Genomic DNA, 26,536 nt, shown 5'->3' on the forward strand with positions numbered 1-26,536 from the left:
CTTTATCTTCCTTCCCTTTTTCTTCCCTCCCTTTTCCTTCCCTTTATCCTCCTTCAGAAATATTCCAATGTCCAAAAAATATTCCTTATTTTTACTGGACATTACTGCTCATAAACACAGATTCAACTTTAAGAGCATATCTTGTCAAGAAGAGAAAGTACTTTGGCAAACAGAGAACTTTAATCTTGTCTGAAAGGGAAAACTTCTAGAAAAACTCGATGGAGATAACTTTTGCCTCCCCTGTCCTGCTTCCTTCCCTGCAAAAAAATAATCACCCAGTACAAAGAACCAGATACTGCAAACAATAATAAAAATTTCACTCTTTCTTCACCCACCCCCTCAAAAAACGTAAAATACGTCTTCCTGTTTGCTTTCCTTGTACAGAGATACTGATGCAATCTCTCCTCTCTGCAAGAGGAAATGCCTCTGTATCAGTCTGCATCTTTATCCCCTCAGCAGCTTGACCAAGAAGATTAAAAGACAAGCGCACACTGAAGCAGCATTAAAGCCGTAACAAAAACCAGCAACTGCCAGTTCAACAGGAAAGGGGAGTCTGCTGCAACTGTTCAGAAATTAAAATAGGCTGGAAGAAAGCAAACACGCCAGGTACACTGTGGGTAGGTAACTTCCAGCACCTACAAGGATGCAAAGGTTCCAGCACCATCCCCAAACTGGCGTCTGTCTCCCTGGGCTCTGTGGGGAGACCGATGACAGCATTCTCATAGCACCCTGTCACCCCCCACTTCTATTCCCTCCCCCTTGCCTTCCCCACCCCAAAACCAGAACAGCTGCTGGCTTCCTCCATCATACCTGACATTCACTGACAAGGTGAATCAGAAACATGGCAACTGCCAGCCCTTGACAAAGAGCAACACATCAAAGCAGGAACCTAGTATCTGTATTCAGGATCAAAGGAAACTATCCAGCCAATTAAAATATTCTAGAAACAAAAGGAAGAAAGAAAGGAAAAGAAAAATGGCATGATCATACTGAGAAAATGCATTTTAAAACGAGGAAGAGTCAATATTAATTCAATATTTTTTTTTCATAGGTAACATTCTGAAACTGTGTTTATATAAACTGCTATTCTCATCTGCTACTACACAGAACTAGGCAAGCAGTTAAAAAAGAAAAAGTACAACTCTTCTCGATATTTCTCTTTGCTAGCCACCCTAATCACTTGGGAGATGTTCAACTCTGCCTACAAAGTAACCAGTAAGATACCGCACAAAGGGATAAAAATATTTTGTTGCTCATCTTGGTTATTTATCACAAAAGGAGAGTAAGTATAAAAGAATTGGAAGAGAAAAAAAAGAAAGATGATGTTATGGAAAAACCACAGGAGTGCTGCATTATGGCGAGGAGTTCTTGTAAAAGGAAGACAAAAAACAATGCTCCAAAATTTATGTCCGCTGGCTTGCTTCCTCCAGAGCAGATGTGGAGACCCAGCACTTGACATCAACAGGGAAACACATAACTAGCAATAGCTCCTGTTCAAAATGCACTTAGCACACACTGAAAAATGGTGGAAAAGAGCAGAACAACCAATAGGGTATACCATAAATTCCTTTATCATGTAAATATTACCCATTATTTGTCACATTACAATCATTAAATCTATTTCCTCAAATTCCTCCAGAAAAGGCAGTCTAGGAAAATTAGGATGGGTCCCTGCAGTCTACAAACCTAAACACAGTTGTCAGTTAAAGGCCACAGCAATCATTTCAAAAACGATCACCAGTTTGTGCGTCAGCTTTAGCAGACTCAATATTAAGGAGGTGCTGAATGAATACTCACAGGTGTGCTGAAGTAACAACTTAAATATCACAGGGCACATTTGAAAACAAGCTATGAGTATTGTCTAAAAAAAAATTAACTGACTTGTAAAGACACACAAAGAAAGCCATGGTTAGGACTTCAGCTTCATAAAGGTTATTTTTAGCTTTGTAACTCAAATGAAGTACTTTGTCACTACAAAGAATTCAGACTTAAGGTAGCAATAAAGCAGACTACTGCGGGAAGTTTACATTGCTGCAACCTTAGCCAATGCTTTGAACAATACTTGAAAAAAACAAAAAAATTAGGAAGAGGTACAGTGCTTAGGGCATCAACTGCGTAAGCTGCTGTATTGCGCTCCCAACAATACAGCCCCTTCGTGACATGATCACCCTTCCCTTTTCTGCACCAAGTCCAACACTGCCTAAAAATATTTCATACCAGAGTCTGCAGCACTGTGCTTCCAGCAGCATTTGTAATAGTCATCTTTGTTCAATCTTCCAGAGGAATCCACTCTCAGTCTGCCTAATGCAGCACACATCTTTTACATGACATGAAAAGATTCTGGATATGTGATAATTTCATCTATGTCATAAGGTAGTCACAGAAACTCAGTACCTTGCTTTGCATTGCCTAAATCCTCACTTTTTTTGCACTGAACCCTCCAAATTTGAGGCTAAAAAGCATGCTGGAAATTACTGAGCATACATTATTAAGTTTGCAGGAACCCAGTGCATTAGCTTTGCAAGTAATTCTGTAACAACACAAGTGCACTGGAAACCACCCTCACATGCACTGTGAACAATGGAAATGTTTTACAGGGCGAGAAGCATTGAGAATATCCGCTAACCTAGTGGGGCCAACTTTAAGGCTTTTATAAGTCTCACAGTGTCTCACAACTTCTCAAAATCTTAACTCTAGAGAAACCAAAAAATTTCAGCTTGCTTTTGAAGCCAGGCAGTAGTTCCAGAAACACTCAGCACAAACCAGTTCTGCCAACAAATGAAGCAGTCCTGCCTTCTCACCCCACTCAGTGGCTCGTTCCTGCTTCCGTGCCTCCCTCCCTTTCTACAAGTACAAGCCCTGAAGTGAATCACATTGAGGAGCATATTCATTTTAGCTTTTAGCTGTGCTGAATCTACCTGCATTCATGCCCCAATCTAGTTTACCTGGAGCCACACAGATATCTGCCCCCACACAAAGGGCTGCAGAGGCTATAAACCACATCTGTTTTTTTCAACAGCTGTACCAGCTTAAAAATGATTCATGAAATGATGGCCTATATTTGCAGACAGAGGGAAGTTTGAGAACTTTTCCCCATTTCACCCTGAAGGTAAATACCATTTAGAAGACAATTAGTTCTTCCCCTACTCAATTTTACTGAGGCATGACTCCAGACGTTTCGGCACAAGGCTTAAATAACTGGCAACCGCACTGGTTCCAGGTGCTTCAGTAGTACAAAACAATACTAACTGGGGCAAAGAGCCTGGTCCTGCACCCAAAGCAGGCTACAGGGAATTTGCTCTCAGCTTCACTGAGAATTTGATTCAAACAGAAGAGAACTGCACAGAAAAATGCCTGGGGTACACCAGCCTATCAAAATCCCATCTTCATACTCGGCATGTACCACATGTCATCCACATTTATGTCGCATCAACACTGGTCAGGCACTTGAGAACTTCTTTGTAAATATCCAGTGCTGCAGCTCTCTAGCAAAGCAAACTTGCATACAAACGTCATTTAAGTTTTGGGAGTAAAATTATTTTGTATATAATTTTAGAAATCATACTAATGTGTGCAGCTCTTTGTCCCAGGTACTAGTTACCTCTGTACACTGGTTGTGAGCATGATACTGTCTTCAAACCAACAGATCCGTTCCACTAACTCAATAGCCGAGACCTATACTTCTGGATCCTGATGCAGAACAGACATTTGAAGCATCAGCACCTTCTCACCAATACAGAAATCACGTGTGATAACTCTTATTTACTGTATAATATAGACAACAAGGAGAAAGCTGCATAGCGAGGCATTTTCACTTACGTGGTTTATATAGAGACTCTTGCGTTTTTCTCTCACTGCAAAAACACAAAATATGATAGAAATATTACATGACTATTTTTCCCGATCAAGCTTCTTATACACTATTTATAACAAAAAGAACAGGAGGCTATCTATGAGCAACATTATAACTGCTTTTGCACTAACCAGGTATATTTATATATCAAACACAGAAGGAACATATATATTTGTATGCATAAAGGCATTTATGCTCACTAGTGTGGTGATGGATTAAAATTCTCATCCATTTGGGTACTTCACCAGGCGTTGGTCCGCATGGGAAAGTTAATATGCAGTAAGCTACGGTCCAAGTCAGCAATGGATTAGCCATCCTTCACCAGTTCTCTGTGTAGGTACTACTGAGCCACCAGTGCCTTCATGCAAGGTACCTTGTTGCAAAGTGGCCTACACTACCTTGCAGGTATGAAAGCACCTAAAAAGCTACACCATGGAGTTAGCAAATTCCCATCATAGCTTACTGTGCACTAACTCCCATAGAGGAGCCTTGAAACCATATGCATTAGACCACTGCCTTCTATAATGATCAGATGCAAGCCTGAAACTATTACTCATGTCGCACGTAACAATGAAAATAGATAACTTTGGTGAGTATGAACCAGTCACCACAAGCAAGGCTTGCAAGTCAAAGCCACAATTAGCCAAAATATTCAGAAAGTAAACAGCAACAAGGGAGATAGATGTATAGAGTCTTAATTGTCAGGCAAATGTTTATTACAGCTGATAAAATATACCGTATTTAATTTTTTTAAAGCACTTTCCCAATTAACTCACCCCATAGAGAGCCTGTGGAGCTCTGTTCCAGTGAAAATACCACAGCATTTAGGATATAAGTCTGGAGGCAACTAACATATAAATCAAACTGCAGGATTAAAATAATAATGGTTTCATGCTGTAGGTGATTAAATGCACTTTGGTGCACCATGATTTGAAAGCTATGCAACCCAACGCACTCAGCAAAGTAAGAGTGTTCATAATGGTAGGATAGCCTGTCCATTCCCTGTTGGATGAGAAGCCATTACTTGTGATTTATTATAAGCAAGCAATCTCACATAAACAAGGCTGTATGTGTGAATATTGTGAAATAACTGTGTTTAATGCAGACATAAAATGAAAAGAAAGTAAGAAAAAACTTATAAAAATCCTTACATAATTTTCCTCCCAGGGAGCAGAAAGGAGAATCACACATGACAGATGTTAGCCATGTCACTTAGTACATGCTCAGATCCACAATTACGGACATTGTATAAGAAACAGAATTAAACAGGAACATCAGGAAAATTCTGATTGTCTAGTAAAGAGTTAAACTGCTTAAAATCCTTCTAAAACACTGCACTACACTTAAGCTCCACGCACTGCATTTATCACCAGCAAGGGACATAAGTGATCTAAAGGGAAACAACAAAATGATGGTAGATACTCACTTCTAAGAACAGCCAAAGTATTTGTCTAGTATTGCATATTGCAACATAAGGGCAGTAACAATTCTGATAAGCTGCATATAAACCTAATAAGAGTACATAACTGAAAATTAACACCTATTAACTGCAAAATTTTGAAGACAGTTAAGTATTTAAGTGTTTTAATCGCAATTATACCACAAAGTTCTTATGGACAAAATCCTATAAAGACAGCCTGAACATACACTCCAAATTCCATTTTAATCACCTTTATTCTCCTATCTTAGTTTTTATCTTCTGTATTTTCCCTTGTATCTATTATTCAATTCCTCGTGAAAGTACAATTATCTATTTATCCAAGCAAGAATAACACTCACAGATCATTCCCATTTGCTATTTCCAATCTCCAGAAGAATATGTTAACTTATTTATACGCACCCCTCACTTCTTCCTGCTCAAGCACTGCTAATGCTGCACATTCCTCTAAGCACCATGTTGACCTCCTTTCTGTTATTTTCCCCATATAACAGAAATTCAGTTAGCCTGGATTCTCAGGTGATAGACTACAAGAAGGCAGCTGCGCTTTTGTGCTACTGGCGCTCTCTGCCATGGCGTAAGGCTCAACTCTTTCTAGAACATATGCCAATGGGAAACTGGGCACAGCAGAAACCCATTTTGTCACAACTGCTCTCTTTTGTGATCACAACCCTCCCTCCAAACAAGGGAAAGACAACTATTGCACAAGGCAAAAGGCCACTTCTGCCAAGCTAAAATGACCATAAAGAGGTAATTCTGTCACTTGGCTGCTCACACAGCACAGTATGGTCTTCAGCAGACCAGCCCATAGTATTATAATTAACCACCATTCTGTAGCATAAACTCCTAACTGCAATGCCAGGCTTTGGGCTTTCAAGCATGAGCTTTTGACAAAACGAAGCTGAACAGATTTAGAGTCAGTTTAAACAATGAGACCTCTATGTTCTTTCTAACATTTTAAAACTCAAAAGTTGGAATGGAACTTTTCAAGTGGAGACTGAGATCCTGCCAAATTGTCTTGGTTTTGCTAATGCTGAGGTCAATGACTTGCTCCTATTTCTGCAGGCACTTTCAACTGTTACTGTTGAAACTTTACAACAGTAGGAAAATACATTATCCTGAAACAAGAGGGAGTGAGGAAATACACACATACATATATGTATGTGTGTGTGTATCTATGTATTTTTCATTGAGCTGTAATAGAAACTTCGTGCAATTCCTATACGCTATCTTAAGGTTGCCCATATTAGGATCAAAGACACACTCCTTAAGGATTATATCAATAAAAATCTCTTGCATTTTGGGAGTTTGTAAATAATTTCTTTTTGTTTTATCCAAGACAGGAGACTAATCCTAGTTAACATTAAAGAGTAAGTGTAGCTTACTTCACTTCCATCCATTATATAAATAAGAATTCAAAATTCTCTTTGAAGCCCATTGTTGCACGGATACTCCAAAATTTAGCCAGCACATTGGAAGTGTAAAAGCCTAACGTAAGTTAGGAGAGGTGAAGAGTTGTAACCCACTTAACAGGAAAGACCATTACCAGTCCCCTGAAGCTGCAACTTGCTATTATAAGTTGCCTCCTTGCTATTGTAAGGAAAAGAAGTTACATAATTGGAGTGCTAAGGTTTGGAAAGCCTGGCTTAACCACAACCACACACTAAATAGCACATGGCTTTGTAGTCACCTAGACCATGCTGCTTACAGGCCAAACTAAGCAAACAAAAGAGAACTTCCATAAAGCTCTCACAGAAATTAAATGACATAAAAGGTGAAATGCTTTACTAGCTCCCTAAACAGGGAGAATTACTCATGCAAGATTTAGCACCTAGAAAATTCCCACAGAGAGTTGGAAACATTTGGAAGAGCTACTTTATTTAGGAATTGAATTAACATTTACTGTGTTTTCAACTTTTCTACAGATTAATTAAACTCTCAGGTAATTAAGGATGCATTCAGACTACTGACTGAGAGGGACTGGACAGATTAGATGCTTAGCATGGCACCCAGGCTTCACACAACAACGGGAAATTCAGACCACATAATATCCAGAGGTGCCGTATCCCGTCTCATTATATTTGGGGTAGTCAGCTTGTTGCTCTTCACTCACATGTCGATCGCAAGCAGCTCAAGCACAGCTCCTATGCTAGGACACTACTACAAGATTACTAGGGAGGCTGAAAGAGTACAGGGCTACTAGAAAGCCAAACATGGAACTGCCTGAAGTTGCCAAGTCACTCTAGCATGTAGCGATGGACTTGGCCATTTCCTATTGTGCAAACACGTGACATACACTCCAGAGTCACAGGCAGACCCTAGATGAAATCTTGAGTCCTGATGCCCCTCAACTCTCCAATACGCATATTTCAAATGTCTGTAGGTCTTACCTACAGAAATATTTTCACTTACTGTCAACAGGAAGGTTTGCCAGTCCAATACTATACAAGCAATGGAGAGAGGTAGTTACATGCCCAAGTTTGGCATTTCCAACATTGCCAGCTCAGCTGTCCCTTTCTACATTGTCTTAAGAAGTCTTGGGAGGTCCCCTAGACTACACAGCAGGCTGTCAGAATACACCACCACAGACCACAAAAAAACCCTTATGTTTTCCCCTTAACAAGCATTTTATTGCATTTTGGTGTTAGGCAACATCCTTGAATGTTGTAACTCCTGTAATAACTCCTACAGCTCACTTGGTTCCATCCACAAGAGGCCCAAAGTACAGCCAAGCACAATGCTTACTGCTGTGAACTGTCCCTCCAGAACAGGATGGTTCTTGGCAATACATCAGCAGATGAATGTTTGCAGAATCTTTTTTCTTTTGTACAAGCAGAATAGTCTTTGGAATTTTTCCACTGTGATGAAGGATAGCTGAACAGATCTTACACTCCTATCAATAACATTTATATTGTTTCAGTAAATTCATTGTTCTCATTCAAAAAATATGTCCTGCATATTATTTAAACTAGAACAAAGTTTTATAGACCAACTTTAGCATGGGTGTAAACTGTCATTTTAAAAACTGCTTACACTTAACTCCATACTATAATAAATTAACTGCTATTACTACAAGTAAGAATAATCAACAGGCCTGATCAAAATTTTAGTTCTCGGACTTCAGATTTAATTTTTTTTTTGTCCCTTCCTTCAACAAGCTTTAACTAGAAGCAGATGGCATCCATATGGGATTATACAGTCTCAAAACACTATAAAACCACTGTAAAATAGACATCAATCTTCATAATACAGTGTACTATAGAAATATTATCATATTCATTTTACAGACTACCAAACCAGATTAGAACAGTAAATCACATCCAAAACCACGTAATAAGGCATTGACAGAACCAGGGCTGAATTCAGAAGGACAATCTGAAGGACAAAAGAGGTACTCACATAATCAACTCTTCAGTTACAGCCTAAATGTACATCCTCTTTGTTCTAGTCATGCTCAAAACTTAGCAAAAAATATACAGTACGTGAAAACTACATTATTTTTAAGTGATGTGTTTGACACTGCAATTTGCTACATAAATAAAAAATGGCATTTATAGGCAGCAGAAAGAAGGACAAAGAATTCATACTGAACAGTCAGAATTACCATGTAGAAAAAGCTTTAAAAGTCTTAGTAGAAAATTATGTGTTTTGCATAGATTATTCATCTACTTCTAAACCAACGCATCATACATGTCCGACACAGAATGAGAGAGCCAGAATAAATGGCTTCTATTCTACTAACTCTATCAAGAAGCTTGTTTAACAGATGTAATTCCAGAGAGATCATTTTGTCTATGAATAAAAAAAACAATCCTCCAGAAAATATATGATTATATATCATTCATAATGAGAGAAGAAGAGAGACTGTTTGGGTGGGATGGGGGTTGTTTTATTATTAAAATCTACTGCTGAGATCATTTACAGTATCAGCTATATTAGAGGAAACTCTGGACTGTCTTCTTAGCTAATGTAAACTGGCATTTTCTCAAGAAAATACTTTCCACACATTTTCCAGAAGCCTAGCCTAACATTCAGTTTAAAAAACAAAAACAAACAGTTACACAGAAAACTTTGGATTTCAGGAATGTATTTTTTAATTATAATTATACTAAGACTTTCCATATATGTAGTTCTGATATGATGACTACTTGGAATTCACAATTTCAGTACGTGACAGGACTCAAATCTGTACCTTCCATTACTGGTCTGACAAAACAATTAACTAGAGGTGTGACTTTTTAAACTCTAACATGATGCCTCTAAAAGCCTCTTTTTTTGGCAAGGGACATATATTAAAAGACTATCACACACATTCTAACAAAGGGTTTAGAGATAACTGCAATAGCAAATACTGTAATAAATTCAGTAACCTACCATCTGTTTGCGATTTACTGAGAAATATCGTACTGGCCCGTGGATGATCTGATGGGTTGAATTCCATGTTCAAATCTGGAAAGAAAAAAAAAATAGCACAAAAACATTTATGATTATCCAATGGCATACACAGATTCTCTCATTATTTTTAATAAGACCAAGTTTACATACTGAAGCAGCTATTCTAAAACAAAATCCATCTTGAGGCCCACTTTTTTATCCTTCACGTAAGTGGTTCTTTTGGCATGCAAATCATTTACATCAACACAGCTTTGGGATTAGACTTCAGTTCTAAGGGCTGCTTTTTGGATTAAAACAGATAAAGCCGCTTGAGAAGTCTGTAAACAAGAAGTCAGGAATTATCCATTTACAATCAATTTCTTCCCACCATGCCCCAAAGCTACTGCCAAGCACAGGAACACAGCTCGTTAAATGTAATTATAGAAGAATTAAGCATTACATATGCAACCCTCTGTAGATAGATGGGTTTCCAAGATTAGATGTGATTAAAATAAGCAGTTATTGCAGCTGAATGTAAACAAGTTAAGTCTAGGCCAGAGCGGTCACGATTACAAAAAAACTGAAACTTTCCTGATAGTTCACAGATGAACATATTCCTTGCTGTGACAACTTCTAAAAAAACCACAAAAAACCGAAACCAAACCAGTCCTGCAAAACATTTATCAGGTTAAAGATTCTAATCTATTGCACACAGTCATCACTATGATGATATGTCTGACTAAAATACCTGTATCTGTATTAAAGACTATAACCATACCCAGTCAAAAAGTTAAAGAAATCTTAAGTTACAGCAGTTATAAAAGGGCCTTCAAAGTTAATGTATAATTTATATAATATTAATGTATAATTTATATTATATATAAACTTCTATGAATGTTATTTTCCCTAACAAGGTTAAAAACAATTTAATTTATTTGTTCCCAGATTACATTCCTTTATCAATTTGTCAAAACTTACATGCCCACATCCACTTCAAAGCATGCCACTAAAAACAGCACATAATTGTTGAGAGTTTCCTTGCTCTCCCAGTGTGGCTATCTCAGCCTTAGTTCTCTTACATTCTCCTGATCTCTAGATACACATTCTTTTGCATTTGAAGCAGACATTTATGTGAGACTACATACAAGCACTGATAAGTTTCTCTTCTGTGATTATCCCAGGCTTTCTACATTTCTCTTACTCCCCTTTCATACCTCTGTGAAAGCTCAGCAAAACTGGAAATCAAGCCCCAGGTCTTACAAAAACAAAACAAAGACTTTTTGCCCAGGGGTCAAGTTTTCCTGTCTACAGCTTTCCCTGTTCCTTCACCATCCATCACCATCCCTTTCCCTTTTATTTACTGATTTACTAGGTCTTTCACTTCCCTGCTTTTTTCTCCTGACCACACACCTCTCTACAAACGTACTTTCTACTTGTATTTTCCCCCTTTATGCTCTCTTGGTTTCCTTTTCATCTCCCTGCATTCTGCAGCCCATGAGATGATCAACTCAACATGCTGCTGCTACCAGGACATAACTTCTGAAATAAAAATGATCTTTCATACAAGGAAGAGCCCAGAAACATAGAAGAGCAATTCCTCAGTTGGAAAAGGGGCTTATTATTATTATCAAAGCCACAATGGAAAAGAAATCTAGGAATTTCAAAGGAAAGCCATTTTGATTCTTCCAGAAACCACGGTTTGCAACCAAATCTGGAGAAGATTCTAGGAATGTCATCTTACTACTAGGAGTTCTGACTTGAAAGGACTGTGAATTAGAAGGAATGTTTTCATGTTACTTTCTGCATCTTATTTAGACATAGAGAAGAAGACAAAAAAATCAGTCATTGTGACAGACAGTGCTGGTAAAGATAGTTTTCCATTTCAGGATAATTTTTCCATTAAGCTGAATTCAAGATGCAATTCATTAAGAGTAATCAGCATTTTAAAATGGCAAAATACGTTGTCTTCTACCATCCTCTTTATCTTCTATCAAACAGCACATCACCACAAACAAAAACTGACTTTTTTTAAACCACTACAGATAAATTTTCTACAAATCTTTTAAAGTGCAGCAACGTAAATTCAGTCAACAAAATAGGACTAGCAACACGAAACTGAACTCAATTTACGAAACACTGAACAGACACATTCCTTTCCTTCAGGCCTAGAAAATTATCTGTTCAAGGAGTAACAAGAACCCGGTACAGGCTTACAGTCTGCTTGCAGGGCTGAATAGAAAGGAAAACCAATTGCCACATCTTGCAGTCAAGTTGCAACTATTTAAGAAAGTCTGTTACGCAGAAGCAACAAACCAACAGAGGACTTCAAAAGCCTTTCTGGAAAAAAGCACGAACTACCAAAAAGCACTAGCTCTTGAACTGTTATTCTTCTGACAGGAGCTGAAAGGCCAGCAAAATCCAATCTCAGCAGCTGCAGAGGCCAGACCAGGAATTCCGAACCATCTCTGGAGAGGCAACTACCTACTGCCAGGCAGTGGCTGTGGCTCCTTCCCACTGCTGAACTCCACAAAGCACCACAAGTCCTCTTCTCTCCACATCCCTTCTCCCACGTCCTCTCCAGCAACAACAGCGATCGAACACATCCATCTGTCTTTCTCAAACTGTCTGCACAAAGACTGGAGGAGCAGAACATGGGTACGGGGAGTGGCAAAGCCCACCAGTGCAGGTTACCCAGCAAGAGGCGCCCAGAAGAACACAAGTGATGCTGAGAGAGGCTGCCTCCCGACCTCCCTCTGAGGAACAGCACAGGTCTTATGGGTTTGCAGGCAGAAGAAAGCACTAACTGCCTGTACCTGCAACGCTATCAACTCCCAGCCCGTCCAGCGAAAAGCATCAGGCAAATCCGAGCATCCCACAGGCTACCTGTGGGATCACATCAAGCCACCAATGCTAGCACACACGAGCATTAGAATGGATTAACTTTCACGACACACAAGTAAGATTTCAATCTGGTTGATCTTAGATGTCTTCATTTATTGTTCAACTTGAAAGCAAATGCTTTTTTCAATATGGCAACAATTACATACAAATCTGTCACTAGAAAACATGTTACAGAGAGATCAAATGACAAATATCTGAAGCTAGTAACTCATCACCAAAGGACGTTATCCATCAAAAGGTCACCTCCACCCTAAAGAAAATACTATATTCATACTGCTTTAGTGTTACCAGTAGTTCTGCCTAGTATTAGAAAAGTATCATGAAAACCAGCCATAATATGAAAGGTTTATGCATTTTGTAATGGAATAGTCAGAGATAAAGAAAGATTTAAACTCACAAGCAACACTCTACTATTCAAGAGAGGAAAATGAATTTCAATTATGGAAATCTGCACAAAAATTTTCTCCATTGCTAGGTCTGCTGTGACTCATCATCGCCTTACCAAGGAAAGATTTAAAGTAGGTACTTCTTCTAGCAGTTACCCTGCACTCCAAAATCAGCTTTTAAGAAAAAAGTCACTTCTCATAGACAGACCAAGTCAAAACTCCTTCACTATAGTAGTTCCTTCCACCTAAATGTGGAATATTTTCCTACATCTTTTCATTGTTCAAAGATCACATTTTCTTTTTTTCAGTATCAAAAGACTATCAGGTTATGCAAAATATAACTCCCATCCTGTAAACACCTAAATACGTGATACTCCACAAAAATTTCAGGGTTTTTTTTCATCTCAGGATTAGGAACCAAAGGTATATAAATATAAATACATATATACATACATGTGCATATATCTATATTGATGCATATTTAAAACAAACCTAATTATTGATTAGCCAAAGCAAAGTCAGCCTCAGGTAAACTTCAGCTAAGAGATAGTTTGTCTAACAGATTCCACACATCTTCGGAGGATTTGGGTGAGAGCTATTACAAATGCATGCAAATATACTTAAGACTGCATTTTCTTCCTTGCTTATTAGCATGCCAAAGTAACAGTTATTATAATGGGCATTCTGATTTATCATGTCAAAATAAATTCACTCTCTCTCCAAGGAAAAAAAAAAAAAGTAGATTTTGCACGTTGCATATAACAATTTGGTACATAACTGCTGAAGTGTAAGACAACCACCAGAAGACCACAATGAGATTCATCCTGCATGCTGTGAGAAATTTACTTCCTAAAGCCGCAGTAGCTACATTCATATATAGCCATAAAAAGAAGCAAATTGTAAAACAGTTCAGTTTCAGACTTGGGCTAAAGCGCAGCCAAGATTTTAAATCTCAAAACAAGATCTTAAAAAGCATTACTGAGACCAAAAATACTGAATACAGCCTCAGTATGCACTTTTAAAAAGTGTAAGAATAAAGTTCAGGTAAGCGTAGAAGAGAACTACAAGAATGACTGGAGACTGGAGAAAAAAACTTCAAATGAGAGCCTGAGTTCAAGCCGCTGAGCTGGTCAAGAAGGAAAACTAGGAGGTGTCTGTAGTTCCCATGTACCTTCACAGGGGGAGACAAGTACGTACTAAAAGCTTTCTTTAATCTAGCCCACAACACAACAAAAACAGTGGAAAATGAAAGCAGAAATATCTTCATTACAAACTTGGATTAAAAAAAAAAAAAAAAAAGGAGGGTAATTAGGCATTGATGCTCCACACCCATGGAACGTGCACTCAACTTATTTTAATGTTTTCCCTTTCTAGAAGATCGCTTCAGCCAAAAAACTAGGCTTTAGTCCAGCATGAGTATTTAGGCTCAATTTAAGAATAACTACATGCAAGTTACTGGCTTATGATTCATACGCAGGTCAGATCAGATGATCCCAGGGGCCTCTAGCCTAACGTCTAGAAAGTCTTCAGAAATAGCAATACTTAAATTATTAAGCACAAAACCTCAGCAAATCCCAGTGGCACATCTGTAAATTTTCTAAAACTGCACCGAACTCTGCTGCAATTCTTCAGAAAGGGCTACACTTTCAGACTTGTGGTCAGTACACATTATGCAATAGGAAAACACAAAAGAATGAGACTAAATCTTTAACGGCAAAATTTTAACAAAAATAATAAAAGCTTCTTCTGAGTCTATTGAGACAGAAACAGGCATCACAAGGGGATAAAGGACGGGTGCTGTAGCAACCACCTTCTGAGCAACACACATCAAAGCTTACGCCATGACACAAACAGGAAAAACTAAGCTGCTGCTTTTATAACAGTGCACACAGGCTGCAGCACAGACAGCAGGTCTGAAAATGTGTTAATTCTGTCAGAAAAATAAGATGTTATTTCCTTCCCTTTGAACAATGACAGTCAGGTAAGTTTGCACTGCCAAAGCTCTGATGCTGATTCAATAGTGGACTGAAGTCTAAACTGAGTAAAACACTCGTTTTGGATTTAAATAGTTCTGAAATAATCTGGTGAAATTACTTTCCTTCCCCCCCTTCACTCCTGGGACCACAGGCTACCACTACCACTCTACAACCACTGCTGTCATTAAGGAAAGAGATAGTGTTACACATCAGTTTAATGACCTACCATATGCTCAGAAATGAAATAAATCCATGTTTCTTCATCCCAGAAGTTTGGGGGTTTTTTTTAAGTTATTTAAAGGGAATTCAGGTAAGAAGAGAATAGACCTGTCCAGGGCACGTCACGGAGGAAACTGCAGCTGACTGGGCACTACACAAATTACTTCTGTGCCGTCTTTTCTCCACCCGCAGCCTGACGTTACAGAGCAACTGTCTGATATGGCCTGGTGGGTGGAAAACAACAAAACCACCACAAAGGTTGTTTTGTTGAGGAATCCAAAGAATGCAAACAAGCAATGTTTAAGCCCTACATGCTTGCAGAAAACATGTCAAAAGGGAAGAGAAACCAAAAAACAATCGCCAGGGGAGCAGACAGAAAGGGAAGCACAGGTGACCCGAGGGAAGGGAAAGGTTTTCACTGAAACGTCAAGGGCAGGGCTTTCACGGTGCCATGATGCAGGTGCGTAACAGTATAGCTATGCCTCCCTTGCCTATGCCACCTCCAGGATACCGGCAAGACCTGAGACCTTGTTTCTCTGGCTGGCAGAAAGAGTGAAGTTGTTGCTCCAGCTCTCCATGTACCAGCCCATACGAATGAGCTGACGTCATCCGTGAGAACAGGAACAGTACTCTCTAGGCACAGACCAGCAGACAAGTTTGTCCAACACCGAATCTAGAAAAAAAGTAGACTTCAAATAGTTTTCAAAATGAAATTATTTCAAAAGTCTCATTACACCTTATGCCTTTCTGCTTCTCTTTTACTCTGCTGGGCTGCTCCCCTCTATTAACAGCACTTAGCACCATTTAAATGTACAGTAATGAAAATACTCCCTTAAATATCATTATGTTATTATAATTCCCTCAGGAGATGGTAAGAGTTAAATGGATACCTTAGCTAAGAGGATCACCCTCATCTCTCTCTAGTCAAACGAAGGAAAAAAAACAAAGACTGAAAAAGAACAGAGACCAAAGAAACAAGGCTGAAGAAAACAATCTCTCACCTTTATTATCTATTTCCTCAGACTTCATTTTAGATCACTATAATTTATACAGAGGAACCACGATAAAATCTTACATTTGGAAAACCGTATGACTAAATCTAGTACTAAAATTTCCATTTGAGACTTCTGTACATTAATGTCTCTAAAACGTGGGATGTGCCAAGCACTGGGACTGAAATAATTCCCTGGGATGAATATATAAAGCAAGCACTTGGATGCTTTCTGTTCAGAAGTTTTTACAGCTTTCAAGCCAAAATAAGACTGAATTATATAGGCTGATTTCACAGGATAATCACAATAACTGCATCTGCTTTTACGCTAAAGCTTCCAAGATGTGAGGTCTACAATAGAAGTTTCAGCTCATGCCATTCAAACATCACATAATCACAGCATGAAGATTTATCAGTGTCAGACCGCAAGGTTTATCTGTACCTTTGTACAGTACTTCGTGTTACGTGTAACCAGTAACTAACCTACCCCAAATGAAAATGCCTCTCAGTTGTGTTACTGCCTGCAGTATTCTTGTAAGAACAAATGTTAATGAAGATGTTCCAGTATATTTTAACAGTGATTATGAAAAGAAAAGAAAGTTGGAAATTGGAAGGCTTTCAAGAGGCAATTGGCTGGAAGGGTAAACTCCTTCAGGTTTGGCTAGGTCGCTGGAAAAACTTGGATGTGATCTTTGCTACCCTGGAGTTGTGGTTTTCTCTGCATACCATGCCAAGCAAACAACAGGCATGACATTTCTCAGCAAGCTCCAATTACACAGTGACTCTGTTCCAGGCTCTGCTCTGCTCTTGGTCTTCGAGGGAGACAGAGATAGTTCACGAATAAAAGCAGCCCTCTGTAGCAAATAATGCTCATTTCTGTACAGCTATTCCTGACCAGTCAGCCAAGTTACAACACAGAGCAGTTCTCATGGACACAGCTGTATTTATCTTCTCTTCTAGAAGGAAAATCACATACAGAACTTTTCACAGAACAAGGCTGAACAAGGTTTGTATCCAGGATTTTCACTTCTGTATCATTTTTCAGTATTTACAGTCCCTTTCACAGCAGTTTCCCCCAACTAGACACATCTCAATAGCAAATTATATCATCTAACATTATGTGATATGTCTCTTTTATTAAAATTTTTGATTAAAAAAAATCTTTTAGAAAAAGATGCCAATTAAGAAATCTTTTCCCTCTCAAGTTCATCTCATTAATGTCTTTCAGATATTCCAGTACTGCATTTATTAGTTTTTGCTTAACTGTAATGAAAATGAAGTTTAAAAGTTTTATTTATATGTAAGATAGCAGAAGATAAGGAAAAAAAACAAAGGCAAACACATATCTATTTCCCTCCCTCCTCCCCCATCAGGAAAACAGAGAGGAAAAGACAATTACTCCACATTAAATGAAGAACTCAGCACAGACTTTGATAGCAACAATTCTGTGCTATTATTAATTCAGAAGCATCATCACCTTTAAATAGAATTTTCCACTGTAAAAAGTGCCTAATGCAAAATATATGGCTATACACTTCTATATTTACAACATACTCAAATACTGCTTTCCTGGCTTTGAGTATAACGTAGAGCATGATTCTTCATTACAGTACCCTAAAACACCTAAAGTGTAAATAAAATATAAACATACAATCATTTATGTTGGAAAAGACCTTAGAGAACATCAAGTCCAACCATTAACCCAGAACTGCCAAGCCCATCACTAAACCATGTCCCCGAGCGCCACATCTATGCATTTTTTAAGCAACTCCAGGGATGGTGCTCCCACCGCCTCCCTGGGCAGCCTGTTCCAATGCTTGACCATCCCTTCGGTGAAGATATTTTTATCAACATCCGATCTAAACCTCCCCTGGTGCAACCTGGGGCAGTTTCCTCTTGTCCTGTCACTTGTTACCTGGGAGAAGAGACCGACCCCACCTGCCTACAGCCTCCTGTCAGGGAGTTGTAGGGAGTGGTAAGGTTCCCCTTGAGCCTCCTCTTCTCCAGACCAAACCACCCCAGTTCCCTCAGCCGCTCCTCATCAGACTTGTGCCCCAGACCCTTCCCCAGCCCCATTGCCCGTCTCTGGACACGCTCCAGCCCCTCTGCGTCCCTCCTGCAGTGAGGGGCCCAGAACTGAACACAGGATCGAGGTGCGGCCTCAGCAGTGCCCAGTGCAGGGGGACGATCGCTGCCCTTGTCCTGCTGGCCACGCTGTTTCAGATACAGGCCAGGATGCTGCTGGCCTTCTTGGCCGCCTGGGCACACTGATGGCTCATGTTAGCTGGCTGTTGACCAACACCCCCAGGTCCTTTTCCACCAGGCAGCTTCCCAGTCACTCTTCCCCCAGCCTGTAGCGTTGTGTGGGGTTGTTGTGACCCAAGTGCAGGACCTTGTACTTCTTGTTGAGCGTAAATAATAATATATTAATAGATTAATATAATAATAATGGAATGCAGAATGCAGTCTACTCTAAAAGCCAGTTCTTGATATCAAAGTATCTTGACATAAAGAATATCACTTTCCCTACACTTATTTGAATGGAAATCTAAGGTCAGCAAAGAGGAACAACTCAAATATACTACCTTTAAGATTTTTCCAGTTTTCTGTTAAAATCTGCAAGAGTGAGGACAAGCACATGCATGAGCATGTCTCCCTGCCTTCCTGCCAGTGTGCTCAAGATATGGTACAGCACAAGAGCACTGATAAGTATTCAGTTGAAAACCATCCTCCCAGAAAGTCTCCCACTAATGTTTCAAAAAGAATTACATTCTTTTTCATGACACGTTCAACAGAATCCAGCCCAAGAACTACAACTGGACCCAAAACCTGTTCACACATGGGATATCCAAGGATATCAAAGCAGGCACGTGCCAGAATACAGACAAACTGACTCCATAGATGAGGACAACATTCCCTATGCCATTACTGGTTTTCATGGACAAAAATTTCATTCTAAACACAATTTTCATTATACTGAGAGCATAACCAGTCTTCTAGAATAAACAAAATTACATTGGAACAGCAAGTGGAGCCCTGTGAGTCCAGCATATGTAAGAGCTCACTCACATTGCTTCTGACGCCTTGGCATCAAGTTGGAAACAGGTTTCAGCCCAGCAGATTCAGGCAGCCACAGCAAGACACAGCAGCCTCCCTCAGAGGTCGCAGGTCTACAAACAACCACCTGCCTCAGCTCATCCAGATGAATACACTGTGTGGGAAACAAAGCTGAAGCCAAGTGAAGCTGGTCTAATTCTTCTCACCAAAAGGCAAGGAAATGCACATGATGTTTCAGTTCTGCTGCTGGAAAACAAAGATGGGGCGAAGCTTGCCATCATTTTTTCAGAAGCATGGTCTGCTCTGAACATTTTAAGTAATATAAACAATAATATGAATACGTTATTCCCACAGAACCTCTTTTTTCAATAATCTGATGTGATAAGGTTGCCCTCAAGTAATGCAAGATGGAGAGGAACTGCAGCGGACTATTAAAAAGAGTATCTTGCTTTGCACTTCTGCACTTTGCTGTGTATCTCCCATCATTCTCATTTTCTCACTGCTGATCTTTACATTCTGTTGCTAAACACCACTTTTTTGTCAGTTTCCCAGTTCCACCTTCTCTTAATAACCTTCCTCCATTAAAGGCCGCAGAGCCAGCTAATACATGGTAGATGTGATTGTACTGGCATACAGCCCTTCAGAAACATGGGCTGGCATCTCCCTATTCCAAGTGCATTTCTATGCAAGGCAGCAGAATGTCACCACCTGGACTGCTTCATCAGCTGTTTCCAGCTGGTTTTATTAACACCCTAACTACTGCCTGCTTTTGTCAATGGCACTTGTGCCCCACTTACAGCATGTGTGGCAACAAAAGGAACAAAGCTGCTGTCCTATTAACCTCAAACTGAAATTTATGCATTTCTCTAATGTCCCAGTGACACTGAGCACCACAAACACTTTTTCCCTAATGTATTTTTACTGCACACATGTAGCACTTCGAAGAAAATTTCCTTTACCCTATTAGATCCAAAGGCAGACAGAATGGAATCTATACAGTTGCAAATGACTCAAAAAATATTAATAATTTAAAAAAAATCTTGTTTTTCTTCCCATAAATGTATCAAAAAATTACGTGACGATGCACTTACCACTCATTATGATAATAATTTAACATGGTAAATGTAAAATCTTTTACATATATAAACACAGTACCATTACAGACCAAAACAAATGATACCAGCTGTTGCCATACCAAATTATTTTACTTGTCATTTCAAAACATTCAAAACTACCACATTCTCCACCAAAAGAGCCATCAAGCCATCAAAGCCCCAAGTGAGGCTTGCTGTGACCTCAGCCAACCTTGCCACTAACTTAACCCAGAGGTTAGCAGCTGGCAGGAAATTATTTGTCACAGAGTCAAACACACAATACCAGTCAACAGAAATTTCCAATTAACCTACGGCAAAGCGAACCAATTTTACACGAAGATACAGATCAATAGAACGTCAGCAGCATAATCACCATCATTTCACAGATGAGCGGACTTTACAAACTGGAATCTTAGATGGAAGCATTACCTGCAGCTTTGCACCAAGGTGTATATGCATTTCACCATACCTCAAAAACCAGACATTATCTCCACGCAAATTGGTAAGGAACAGAATGACCTTATGTTCTGCAAATCAGGGTACAGGACCTTGAGCTGTAGCTCAACTCTTCATCTGTAAAAAAAAAGAATCACTTCACAATAGTGACTCAAGTTCTGAGGAGCCACCACACCAGTCCAGCAAAGCAGGACAAGCTTACCCTTCCTAATTCCCTTACAGAAATTATTTTAATAAATGCCTATTAAAACTGCATCTTTCCAGGGTCTCTTCTTTTTCCTTTTGCCTCCCTACTGAACTGTGTGACCTAAAGTGAAAGTAGGTAATGCATGAAATACAAACAGGAAAGAGGAAAAAAAAAAAAAAACAAAAAAACCCCTATCCTGGTTTCTCAGAAAATTTAGCACAAGTAAGGGTAAATCTGTGACTCCAAGGGCAGCGGCTGCTTTTTTAATATGCAAAAATTTGCAGTCTTTTTTGAGGAACACCACAGGATACTTGGTAAACTACAATAATAGGTTTTCGATTTTTCCCTTGCAGATTTGCATTCACATGGCAACCAAATTAACATGCAACCGAGGTACAGCATTAAAATCAGTACTGCATGCAGATTGCCACCTAAAACTGAAAAGCAACTGACATAAAATGAAAAACTCTCTCATCACTGAAACTCTGTACTTGTGCATACATGCAAACACATACAGCTAAAGCACATGTGCACGTATATACGCATGTATATGAGCCACTCAGCACTTCCGTTATCAAGTTGTAGTGCTGTCCCTAAGCCCAGGAGGCTTGGTCTCCTTAAAAGCCTTATGGCAGAACGCATACAATATAGCTTGCTCAAAACATATTTACTATGGATGCAGCCACGTAATTCTTGCCCAGACTCCAGACACTACAGCTTCCGAAACCTGAAAACCTACGACCTCCACGTATTTTGCCTGTTCTCAAACTCCCCTTAACTCACACTCACACGTCCTACATAACAGGCAAAGAAGAGGGAAAAGGATACATTAAACTTTGAAGAAAACAATTGCAGATCTTTAATTGACATTTATTCTCAGTGTTTGAGTTCTTTAATTGACATTTGTTCTTAGTCAGATTAGACCCATTAATTGCTGATCTTGAAGCACCACCTTGTAACAACTGAGTATGTTGCAAAATTGTCGCTACAGGAGGTACCATTTCCAGAGTAATAAAAAGCAGTATATTGATATCTTGTTATTTGCTGTGAATTTATAATGATCTAAAACACTGCCATCCATCTTCATTGTGATTTACCGTATTAATCTCAACATGTGATTAGCTCTAAACAGTCACAGAGAAGTCTTAAATTTACTTTTAAATTAAAATCATACAAAAATGGTTTGCTCTTGTCCCAAACATGGACTTATTCCCAAAATTACATTGGCTTAATACCTAGGACAAGTAACGTTCAGCCCCAGAGCAGTAATTAGTTTCAGATCCAGTCTCTAGCTCTTAATATCAGCTCTGGGCAACCGAAAAAAGAGATAAAAGCAACTTCTTATTTGTTCTTTTCACAGTCATGTGGACACAGCTACTGCATATAATACTCAAGTCTTGAGGCTGACCTGATCAGCTACAAGTACCGCAGCCATTCTAAAATCAGGCAGACAAAACCTCACCAGATCAAACCCAGAACAGTGGATGGTCACCAGTCTAAGAAAACTGAGAAAGGCAGAGTAAATTTCCCCAATTCTGTGTAATCTTGAAAGTTCCAGAATCAGTTTTTCTTCCTTAATCTTCTAAGACTTTTCCCAAAACCATGAATACAAATTAAATTTGCTTGAACACCTGGATCGTTTTCTTCAGAAAACCTGCTGCCCTGAGAAGCTGTAGTCTCAGACCAGATTCAGGAGAGGACCTAAAGCACCAAGTAATGTCATCAAACAGTTTGGTCTCTGCTGTTCCTCAGGCATGTCAGAGATGGCCATACTAGGCCTCCCCTCACCTTTCCCAATACATTTCTTGACAAAGGTACCAGGGAATTAATTCAAAATATACAAAAAATAAAGCACTACACTAACGTGGCCATAGTTTGCTATAGTCTGCTTTTAATCATTCACACTGACACTATGTGCTGCTTATTTATTAAGCAGTAGCTTATTTCCAGATTATGGGAATTGTTCCATGTACTAAGGCTACTGGAAAGACACATGCAAGTGTCAGATCATACATAATGTAAGAGTTTTGGACAAACACTTCATATTATTGCCTGGCAGGGAAATGCTAATTTAACTCACCAAGTTCAACTCTTTTGAGCTTCTTTTGCCTTAAATAGCTCAACGCTTTCAAAGGTTCATTACCAAATTCAGACCTGTCCTCAACCAACTGAAAGTAACAACAGTGAATTGCTACCACAGAACAGTTAAAATCACCTCATGTCAGTCTACAATACTGCTTTCAGAGTTGCTACGACAAAAGAGAATCAAAAAAACAATATACTGAATCAGAAAAGATAACGTCTAATGCAGTATGCTAATCAGAATGATTTCATCAAGTCTCCTCCAAGACAATCTACTGAGGGAATCTACCGACAGGGAAGAATAACCGCATCATTAGCAATTTGTAGTCTTGTCAGGAATGCATTTAGTCACACCATAGATTAAATCTTTAAGCAATTGCTAAGCAGACGTGAAATTTTCCAATCTGAAGGCCATGTCTAATCTGCCAATAAAAAAATTAAACACGGCAAGTCATTCCACTCCAGACAGCAGTTCCTCACTTCAAATCTCATCAGAGGTTTTTTCATTAAAACACGACGGACAGCAGACATCACAGGAGAGGTCTTACTGGCAAGTGCTGTATGTATAGAAGCAGATATCCAGTCCAACTCTGACTGTGCTACAAAAGTGAAAAAAACCAAAACAATTTCATACACTCAGGAACAACCACATAAAGTGAACGTGTTATTTACCTGAAGGTCCAACTCTCCTGAAGAACCTATTTTTAACAATAGTGTCCTATATTTAAAGTACCTGGATACACAGAGGGAAAGCTAAACAGGTTTTTGTAATGGGACGGAATGTCTCTCAGACTTTCTGAAGTTCCTTAAAGGAATGACAAACATTTGCATAAGGGAGATTGGGTAGATACAACCTACCTGGGCTTCCAGAAGGCTTTACAAGGTCACCTGCTTTTGAAACTTAAGCAGACATTCAGTGCTTAAAAAGGCCAGGCACTAATTGCTTAAAAGATAGGAAATGAAGCACAGGATGAAATGGCCACTTTTCAACAACTGTTCTCAGTTGGTTTTCAACACATTCAAAACCATGAAGTAAATTTACTAAGATGGCAAAGTCTACAGATGATATAGCATACTAGTATCAGCTACAAAAAATGTCTTAGTTACTGGTCAACAAAACAGCAAACAAATGCCAAAAAACTGGGGCACACAGGAAAAAAAATACCTAAATTCATCTTCAAAAATTACAAGCTTCAAATATGCTCAGAAAATATGTTGTAGGAATTGGGAACAAACGCAACTAGTACAGACAGATTCAAACCACACAAAAGGAGGAGGCACTTCAGCCACGTTAATGCTGTGGAACTGCCTTCCACATGACACTGAAGCTTCTACTGAAGTGTTCGAAAGGGATTAGTCAGGTTCCTGGAAGACAAATTCACTAAGAATTGCAAAATACACAGTGACTGCTCAGGAAGTTCTCAGGATGCAATTTCAGGGCAACCAGGTATTCTGAAGAAATATTGTTACGTTTCTCTGTTTTACGTTCTGGCATCAGCTCCTGCAGGAGACAGGAGAGAGGGCTGGACAGAACTCTGGTATAACCAACACTTCTCACATTAAAATCCTGTTACATTGTAATCCGATACACTACCAAAATAAACAGATTAAATTAAACTAAATAGGTCCTTTGAGAGCTATTAAAAATATCTGAATTAACTAAACTCCAAGCAGCGAATTTACTAGACCAGCATGTGCTTTTTAAGTTTGGAGAAAAGCTGTCATTGCCTAGTAGTTTAACATTAACTAACTTTCCTTCACTGCTGTAGTTCTGTCAGTTTTCCAGCATGAGATTTATTGCAGCATATGGACTTTCATCCTCAGAGAGCACCAACTGGACATGCATCTGCCTTTCTGGGTCTAGAAAGCAGCAGGAAAGGGCAGTATGGCATGCCTGGCGCATCAACCACAGGAACCAAAATACAGATGAGTCAGAAGTGAAGCAAGTCCGAACAAAATTTTCAGTAAGGGCCCAATTATTCATCTGCTCCAGGCCATGCTACAGCTTTAGTTAACTCCCAGGTCAGCAGATTGCCACGTTGCAGTTTTTCTGCTTGGAATAATGCTCATGTCCCATCCAACACTATATACAAATCGATCCACTGAGAACTGCCTAAGGATCTGGACCAGTCCAGGAAGAACTGGTCATTAACCTTTTCTTTTTCCTACTGACTTTTTACTAGACTGAAGCTATACATTAAAAACCATAATCTCTGATTTGTAAACCAATTATTACGAGTTGCTAGTTCTGCAGGAAAAATTTACAGTACTTTTTGGTAGAGACAAATGGAGGCTTTAGGGTTTGGTGGTTTAGTTTTCTTCTTCCACTTTGAAGATGGACTAAATGCAGAGGATTTTGTAGGCCCTTGCTGTCTTTAAAAGGAACACAAGAGGGATTTCAGCTTTCATTTCTGTTGCTTTGCTTATTATGGTTCCTACATTTTGCAGTGGGCAGTTACTTCAGGTATGTGGAATAGCATGAGAAACAGGAAAACACAGTATGAAATAAAGAAGAGAAACACAGTATCAGAAATTGGAAAAAAAAAAAAGAGGTACTATGCTGGACAGGCAATACTGTGTAAGGCACAGGGAAAAGAAGAGCTACAACAGCTAGTAAAAGAAAATATCCAAAACCTGAAAGCCTACTCAGAAACAGGCAGGGGAGACCACCAAATCACGGGATGGCAAAGCAATAGTTCATAAGTTAGCATCTAACAACTTTGTTGAACACTTTTGACGATATTTATTAAATATGTTATTCAACACAGCTTATCACACATTTATACAAACAAGTGAGGTTTTGAAAAAGCCTTGGCTGTAAGGAGGGACTGGATCCTGATGCCACCAGTGCCTACACCAGGCTGCCTGCCACACCTGAAGCACATCACTGCTCAGCGAAAGCCACAGAAACTTCTAACCCTTCAGTAAATGCAGATCAAAAACGCCATCACTTTTTATACACCCCAAGACCTTGGTGAAATGATTTTTTTGGTCAAAATACCACAAGCTCACATTGCTAAAAAGTAACAGGTTTTGGATGCAGAGAAATGTTCAATGTAACATCTTCATTCTATGCACACTTTTAAAAATAGAGATTTCCCACACTTTGTAAATCATGACCATTGCCAGCGAGAGAGACAAACTACAAAATGGAACATAACAGAGCGAATAAAAAAATACTCTTATTAAATTATGATGTTTAAGTGTTCCCTCATTGTCTTAATTTTCTTCAAATGTATGAAGGTACAATGATGTCTTATGATTTGAAGACCCAACTGGCCTCTGACCACCTCCAAAAAGACAACGGCTGCCTTACTCTGCCTGCCCCTCATCTGCATCCTAGTTGTGCAGAAAATTACTTGTATCACCAGTTCCACCTGCTGCCCGCGTTTACTTTGGATCCAATCTGTACTTGGTCCTCATCACCAACACCAAAAATTCCTTGCTACTTTTGCTGTAATAACATTGCAAAATTCGGCAGCTCACAACCTCCTTTTATATAAGGACAAGAATTAATTTCAC

General features: G+C 39.2%; 1 protein-coding gene across 6 annotated transcripts in view; it reads right to left on the reverse strand.

The window, feature by feature from the left end:
- Positions 1-26,536, reverse strand: part of CCNY (cyclin Y) — a 141,692-nt gene that overhangs the window by 43,091 nt on the left and 72,065 nt on the right. For 2 of the 6 annotated variants that reach the window (XM_080384343.1, XM_080384344.1), the window contains exons 2-3: positions 9,666-9,740; positions 3,820-3,854 (exon numbers count right to left, since the gene is read on the reverse strand). In XM_080384343.1, coding sequence (XP_080240469.1) covers positions 3,820-3,854; positions 9,666-9,740 — 110 coding nt within the window. Of the gene's footprint in view, positions 1-3,819; positions 3,855-5,004; positions 9,644-9,665; positions 9,741-9,836; positions 15,123-15,154; positions 18,713-26,536 lie in introns of those variants that run through there. The other 4 variants (XM_080384346.1, XM_080384345.1, XM_080384347.1 and 1 more) reach the window with 4 other exon arrangements.

This window comes from Falco punctatus (assembly GCF_963210335.1).
Source record: "Falco punctatus genome assembly, chromosome: 4".
NCBI lineage: Eukaryota > Metazoa > Chordata > Aves > Falconiformes > Falconidae > Falco > Falco punctatus.